Here is an 8,037-nt window from a genome sequence, read left to right as displayed (position 1 = left end):
TAGTATTAAACATTGAAATAAGCTATGTGTAAACATTTAAGAAAGATCAACAAAGACAAGGTAATTACTTTCAAATCTGATTTCAGGTCAGGATTGCAGGTACCAGAGCCTATCCAAGCAACTCAAGGTGTAAGGCAGAAACCCACCCTGGACAGGAAGCCCTTTCATCACAGGGTCTACTCACATATACACCCCCACTTGTGCACATCTTTGAGATGTTGGAGGAAACTGGAGTCCCTGAAGAAAACCCACTGAGACGTGGAGAGAACGTGCAAACTCTTTTTTTCTCATCAGTTAAAACAATGAATGAAATAGTTGACACCATAAAAAAAAACATTTAACTCTAAGTCACAAGCTATATCCTATGGCCCTATTTGTATCCCTTAGAGACAAAAGAAAGCTGGAGGTGGGATAAAGATGAGGGGTACTCTCTAACTGTCCTCATATGGTGGTACTTGTTTTTCAGATAGTACACAGAGACTCCCTTGGTAAACACAGCTAAGTTATTTTTAAAGGAATCGGTTTCCTGATCTTCATTTCATACTCTTTCCTAAAGACCTGCCTGAAAAGATGCCTCAGGACAAGGCATCATCCCTTTTAACAATCATTCTTTTCACATAAGACAATATACAACTCTTATTCTGAATCTTACCAAGGCACTTTAGGTAAAATCTCTAAATACCAAGTAGAGACAATTTTAAATATTGGTGAGAAAGAGACTGATACTACAATTATTCATTTATATGTGGAATCTAAAAAAGAACGAACAAAACGAAAACAGATTCAGAGAAAAAGATCCAGAGGGGATGGGATAGGGAGATGGGTAAAAAAGGAGAAAGGGAATATAGTCAATAATATTGCAATAAGTGTGCATGGTGACAGACGATTAATAGAATTAACGGACTGACCACATTGTAAGGTATAAAAATGTCAAATCACTATATTGTACACATAAACTAATCTACTATATACCAACCATTCTTAAAAAAATGTTTTTAAATCCTATTGCAATTCAGGCATTTTCTATTGTCTTGCTTTCAAAGAAATTAAAGATCTAAGTAAGCCACCAGTATGTTCACTGCAGCATTATTCATGGTGACCAAGACTGGAAATAACCAGTGTCCTTTGACAGGTGATTAGATAAAGAAAAAGTGGTACATATAAACAATGGGCTACTATTCAGCCACAAGAAAAGATGAAATACTGCCCTTTGCAACAACATGGAGGGATCTTGAAAATATCGTGGTAAGAAAAATAAGTCATAAAAAGTCAAGAATCACATGATTTCACTCATGTGATATAAAACTGAAAGCAACATATGAGCAAATAAGACAAATAAAAACTCAAATACAGATAACAGAATGGTGGTTATCAGAGGAGAAAAAGGATGAGGGGGAGGTAGAAAAGATTAAACAGGGTCAAATAGATGGTGAGAGAGATTTGACTTAGTGTGGTGAACACACAATGTAATACACAGATGATGTATTATAGAACTATACACTTGAAACCTATATAATTTTATTAATCAAGGTCATCCCAGTAAATTTAATAAATTTTTTAAAAAGATTAAAAAAACCCAAAACCTATAGGGAAGTGACCTCTACAGCTTAATGCAGAAAACTGTTCTGAGCTTTTTAATTAGTTCACTAAGATCCCACTGCCTGAACAAGGTATTTTAGAATCTGCTAAAGAAGGTTTTCCTATCCCACTGTGTTAGGCTTTACTCTGAATTTTTATATCATAGTAAGAGAAATTCCAAGATATCAAGAGGCAGAATACAGCTTATTAATAGGGAAGCCACCTTGTTAATTCCTCAATAAACAGCCCTATCGAATATTCAGATATGAACTGTACTGCTTCCAGTCCCCTGCCTGAAGGTGGAATTCTTTGAGTGATAAAAGGAAGAGGTGGCCTGGTCTTACATTAGGTCTCTATAATCCTTCTGAGCACCTGGTTCCAAAGAGAGAAAGTGATTTGACTGTTTCTCTTATCTTCTCTCAGGACAGAAATTGAAGGACCTTGGTGGCATCCAGTGATAATGTCCTTTCCTCATTTGGGACAGTGAGAGGCATACTCTCACTCAGTCCTTTATTTGAAACATAGAAAAGCCAGTATAATTTTTAGACAATGAACTGTAAAGCACAATTAAGTTTAGAGACATCATATTCCTCCCTTGTGCAATACACAGTCTATCTTTTGAGATGCACAAAAATTTGGTGTAACTCATATTAAGAATAACGGACAACAGACACGATTTACGGTTTAAGTCTATTTCCTATGAAAAGAAAACAATGTGATATGTGGGTGTCACCACCAAAGAAGACACGTAATAGACACTAGTATGCAACATTCATTGGATTTATTTCACTAAATATTATGGTTCAAAAAAAAAAAAAACAAACAAACCAGAAAACTGTTACTTAAAACTAGTCCAAAGAGGTGGATGCAGTTGATGTCATCCCATCATCCCCTTCTTTCTATGATATGGAATTGAAACCATATCAGACAGTAAGCACTTATGTATACTTTGCCTTTCCTGGTGAACATGAATGAACTTCTCTGAACCAAGAGACAAATAAAATTTTACAAGATACAGGCACTTTATGTTCCCAGTTTTAGAAATAAGCCAAGTGAAAAATACTTAGTAAAAGTAACTGGAACAGAGAAAGCTTTAGGAGTTCTACCATTAGTTTTAGTGACTTACGCTCAATACAAACAGACAGCATCAAACAAGTAACACAAAGGTTTAACTGGAGTAATGGGCATACATGTTAAAAAATAAATCCAATTTACTACAATTGGAGAAAAAATGCCCATCTGAATCCAACTTAAAGATATGCCAATAATGTGTATTAAATCTGTGTACCTACATAGCTGAGTAACATCTGAAAGCTTTACAAGAGTTTGTGGTGAGAAAAGCAAATGGTGCTTTTGATTCCATAGTATCCAATTAAACAAAACACAGCAATTTACAAAACAAAAGTACCAAATGATACTTTAAAATAAATAGTTCATCATTTTGATGAATATATACAGGTAGAGTCCACTTCTTGGCAATTTAGCTATCTAAAAGTGGCATATCACTATCCAGAGGTGCAGGAGCAAGTTCACATAAATAAAACAGTGTGGCTTCACTAGCTTCAGCTTCAGTCAATGGTTCCAGGCGAACAAGCTTACTTTGGGTTGGTTCTGGGTCCAGGCTGCTATCCAGAAGCTCATCAACTTCTATGGGTTTATCTACAGAGGACATAACTTCTGATGATGTTGTGCTCCCCTGTTCCACAGCAGAAGCAGGGTTTCCATCGAGGAATGCAAGAAGTGGGAAGGCAGTGTACTGGATAAGCTGCTTGTCTATAATAAAAATGAGAAAAAAAATGCTCTTTTATCACCAGCTTATACAGCATTGAAGCTGAAGGTGGAAAAAAAAAAATACAGAGATGCATATATGCAACCACTAACCTTATACAGCAAAACAAGAAATACGATATTTTGTGTCAATAAATTAAAGAATATTCAAGTCAGAAAAGTTAGTCTTTTATTCAACAATTAAGAAATAAAGATTCGTTCATTTCTCCTAAAGTTAGAAAAAAACATGACTTAAATTCTAAGAACTATTACCTCACTGATTCAATTTTATCTATATGCTGGCACCTTGATACACTATGGATAGAACTGATACCAATATATTCTATGTTCCACTATTAAGTACTGCAAGACCTTCTGGGGCTTGAGTTAGTTTCTACATAGGACTCTTAATCTTAAAATTTTATGTACAGAAACTAGTACTACATTTATACCTACCTGTTTTAGGTTTAGATTTTCTTCCCTCTTCTGAAACTGGCTGAACTACATTGTTCTTGGTAGATTCTAATCCTTTGTTCTCAGACTAAAAGAGAAAAAAAAACAATAATATAAAAATACTTGTTTCATATTTTTTATGTTCCTGAAAATAGCAAAAAATAATAAACTGGTGTAGTATGTTAATATAGGTATATTATCTGAAATATATGTGAAGGGGGTACATTAGGAAAGATGGACTAGAGAGAGAAAGATCTGAGAAGAGGTAAGACTTGTGAAGAAAACTATCGCTGTCATCAAGTAGATGAAACAAAGATCCTGGACTAGGATGACAATTAGTATGAAAAGGAGGGGGCATTTCAACAGAAGAATAGACAGAATTTGTTAAGGGTAAAGATGGGAATGAACCAAAGATGGCAGGTTTCAAACTTCTAATTAAGAGATCATTATTTAAACTCATATTAAAGTTTTGATTAAAAATGTATTACACATTTCATCCACAGATATTTAACATAAATGAACATATTTAGAGTAGCGTAGGATAACATGGTGACATCCTTAAGACTATCCCTATACTTGGAAGCCTCAAAGTTGAGGTAGTGTTTCTTCACTTCCTTTTTGTGGCTCTATCAGTACTTTTCTGTCATTTAAATTGCTTCTGTCAACCACTGTCTTCTCTCCTCACATGTGACTGATTAAATCTTTAATGCTGCTAAATTCTTCAGTACTCCAAACTGAGGTAGTTTCACAATTTTTCCTGAATAGCTGTAAGTCCCAGATTATCTGCATGCTGGTTAAGTATATATGGTGTAACAAATCTACTAATTCTTATAACTCCCATGATATTTATCGTATAATGAAGCAGTATAAGTTTCCAGGATTCAGAGATAATAATGGCCCCAAGAAATAATAAAAACTACTTGTATCTTACCAAAAATTTACATAATATTTTCCACATTTAGCATTCACAATAAATATTAATACAATAATATCGTTTTTATACTTCCTAAAATAGTTATTTTTCCAAGACTGTTACTCTAAAACATATGAGAACCAGAATGACAAATGAGTTTCATCTCCCACGCAAATTTTTATTCATTAGTAGTAGCCACTTAGATTCTTGTATTGAAGAGTATAAGGTACCCTCATTAGGAAAGTTTTATAATTCATGTCATGTAACATCTGTCATGAGCACGGACATAACAGATGATGTGCCCATTATGTGAAAACATTAATCTAGATCCTACAACTATAATGAAAAGTTACTCTCAAATTAAATTTTTCTATAGCATTGTAGAGCAAATATGCAGTTTGCTGTTTAACTGCTCTTTCTAAAAACTGATTTAACCTATTTGATTTTGGAATACAGAGGATGATCCAAGAAAAGAATGACTCAATGTCTAGGAACAGAGAGTACACATCACATTCACTAAATGAATACACCATTTGGGTTCATTCAACTTAAGGTCTAATATCAATCATATCATACTTATTGAAACACAAGTGTTAAGGTTAGAATCTTATAACACAAATCTAGGCAAACTGTGATCCACATGCCAAACTCAGCATACTGTTTTTTGTAAATGAAGTTTTACTGCTGCATAGCCACACTCATTCTTTTATGTACTGCCAATGGCTGCTTTTGCACTAAAATTGCAGAGCTGAGTAGTTGTGACAGACATATGACCTGCAAAACTGAAAATATTTACCACTGGCCTTTACAGAAAAAGCATGCCACCCCCGGACAATCCAAAACTCAATGTATAATCAGCTTTCCAGTTCAAAAACTCACACATTCTTTCAACTCTAAGTTACCCAGGCTATATCTCTGAAAATGTAGAAAATCTGCTGAGGTTATCCTTGCACATAATAGAAAAACTACACCCTTTTGCCAAAATCACTCATATTTTATTTCATATGTGTTCATTTTTAGATTACAGTAAAGTTTTAATTCTACTAATCTAGAATTTGTACAAATTTCAGAGGACTTGATTTACCCTTGTATTCAATGAAAAACAGGGATTACTAAACAATTTGGTATAAATGCAAGATAAATGGAGTATATGCCTATTCAAGACAATAAGCTGTAAAGGTGATGGAATGATTTCTAAATGTCTGCTCTAACAACCTCAAGATGTCCTTATTACTTACGAAAAACTAGTTCCAAAGAATTTGTCAACACTTGCTAATCCCAACTGCTATTCCTATACAGTTAATAACAAAAACCATTACTTAAAAAAGTCCAAAATCCATACTTCATTGTTTGAATTTGCCTGACCTACAATTAGTACAAATCCCTTTTATACTATATGTTAATAAAATGAAGAAACTTATATAAGAAACTTATATCGGTACCAATAAATTCTTAATAAAAATGCTGAGAAGTTTATAGAAGGAATAAGTATGTAAAATGAAGCACATAAAACATGAAGAAATCACCTTTTAATAATTTATTTCAGTGATATACCTGAACACACCAAGTTTAACCAGGTGATCTCCCAGCACTTTGAGTGATTTCATACTGGTAGTTAATCACACAAGTGCTAATAGAATTGGCAGTGATTCACCCCATAACCAAAAACTAATTTTCATCTAGAATTTTACTACCTTGATCACATATATTAATTAGGTAAGAATATAAAATCGTTTTTGTAACTGGGAGTGATATTGTTCTCTATTTAGTAGGACTTTTTTTTCAGATTCATATAGCTATGGGTCCTGAGCAATATGAATTAAAACTTACTTTTGTATTAGTGATGTAATCTGTGGAATTCATCTGCACAGAACTAGTGAAAAGCTGAAAGACCAAACAAGAAAGATGATAAGTTTAAAAAATATTTTAAAAAATGTAACCGTGTGTTCAAAATTTTTATACAGCCATGTTGGGTGAAGAGATGTAGCTCCTGCACTAGAAGTTTCCATACAGTAAAACAAGTTTGGAGAAGGAAAGCAGGAAAGCAGAAAGAAAGAAAAAATGAAAAAAGCAAAGGAAGCTAACCCATGCATTCGATCTTGTAAGAATTTCTCTGTAAAATTATGGGATTAATCATGAGGCAAAATGGTGGTTTTCCACTCCTCCCCTTTCCTTCTTTTCCTTTATTTTTTTTCTCCCTAAGTGCCTTTGGCCTTAAGTGGCAACCATGACTGAGTTCTGTGCACTGACACGAAGCCTTTACCGACTGTTTGCTAATTATGTGATAAATTTGTAGAATCTACTCTATGACAAAGGCTCCTAGATTACACCTCAAGGGGAGCCCTCTGACCACATGATATACCTTCCTGTTCGTTCTTTTCATCTCACCTAGCAAGGGAAGCCACAAATGTCAAGACGACTGCTTAATGTACTCCAGTACAGCCAGTTTACAGATATAGCTTCTGTTTAAGTCGTATGCTTCAAAGTCATTTATTCCACAAGGATTTATTAAGCATATAAGAAATAATTGACATCATGAAGATTACAAGATGAAGATACTATTCCTGCTCTCCAGGAGCTTACAATCTAAAGGACAAGATAAGAGCATCACCAAATAGCAACAAATGATAAAATATAATCCAGTACTATAATAAAAATGGATAGTGGAGCTCAAAAGTACTAAGGAGTTAAGAGATGAGAAAGGAGGAAAACACACAGACACAGAGAGACAGATACACACACACACAAATGAAGAAACAAAAGGTCTGGATGAAGCTATGTGACATGTATCAGTACATGGAGACTGGTCAGGACTTGGTAAGGGGAGGACAGAGAGAAGAATACATTCTTATTACAATATCGACAACAGAGAAGAAGTACGACTACCAGTCTAAATAACATAGAAGTTCTGAGTTGACTAGTAAGTTGCATATGTAACATCTTAAAAGTAAAGCAAGGCCAGTCAGGAGACAAGACCACATTGTGTCAGCAGTTAAGAGCCTTGAGAATGGCATGAGCAATGAAACATAATGATTAAAGCATTTTAAGAGAAGGAGCACACCAAATGGTTCACAGGATAGAATGAAATGCAGAGGTCACAGGTTCTGCTTCTGCCCTCTCTAGGCACTGATTCCTCTCCAACTTCCACGTTCACAGTTAATGCAAAGAAAGGAAGAACTGGAGAACCCTAAAAATATCTCCAGTTCTTCCTTTCTTTGCATTAACTTTCCCCTCTTTCATATGATCTGCCGATATATGAAAAGAGAGTTTTTTAAGAGTAGATAAGCTATACATGATTGCCAGTATCTGCCAGTTCAGCTCGTAGT

At 34.6% G+C, this 8,037-nt stretch overlaps 1 protein-coding gene across 2 annotated transcripts in view; it reads right to left on the bottom strand.

Moving 5' to 3' along the window:
• Nucleotides 1-2,340: 2,340 nt before the first annotated feature.
• The window catches only part of HSF2 (heat shock transcription factor 2), a 28,579-nt gene continuing 22,882 nt past the window's right edge, over nt 2,341-8,037 (bottom strand). Inside the window, exons 11-13 of one of the 2 annotated variants that reach the window (XM_016153907.2) lie at nt 6,542-6,595; nt 3,802-3,886; nt 2,341-3,351 (exon numbers count right to left, since the gene is read on the bottom strand). In XM_016153907.2, the coding sequence (XP_016009393.1) occupies nt 3,059-3,351; nt 3,802-3,886; nt 6,542-6,595 (432 nt within the window). In that variant the 3' untranslated portion in view covers nt 2,341-3,058. The remainder of the gene's footprint in view (nt 3,352-3,801; nt 3,887-6,541; nt 6,596-8,037) is intronic. The other variant, XM_016153913.2, reaches the window with a different exon arrangement.

This window comes from Rousettus aegyptiacus, unplaced genomic scaffold (genome assembly GCF_014176215.1).
Source record: "Rousettus aegyptiacus isolate mRouAeg1 unplaced genomic scaffold, mRouAeg1.p scaffold_m13_p_1, whole genome shotgun sequence".
Classification (NCBI taxonomy): domain Eukaryota; kingdom Metazoa; phylum Chordata; class Mammalia; order Chiroptera; family Pteropodidae; genus Rousettus; species Rousettus aegyptiacus.
Note: the sequence above shows the minus strand (reverse complement) of the source record. Positions and strands in the feature narration are given on the sequence as shown.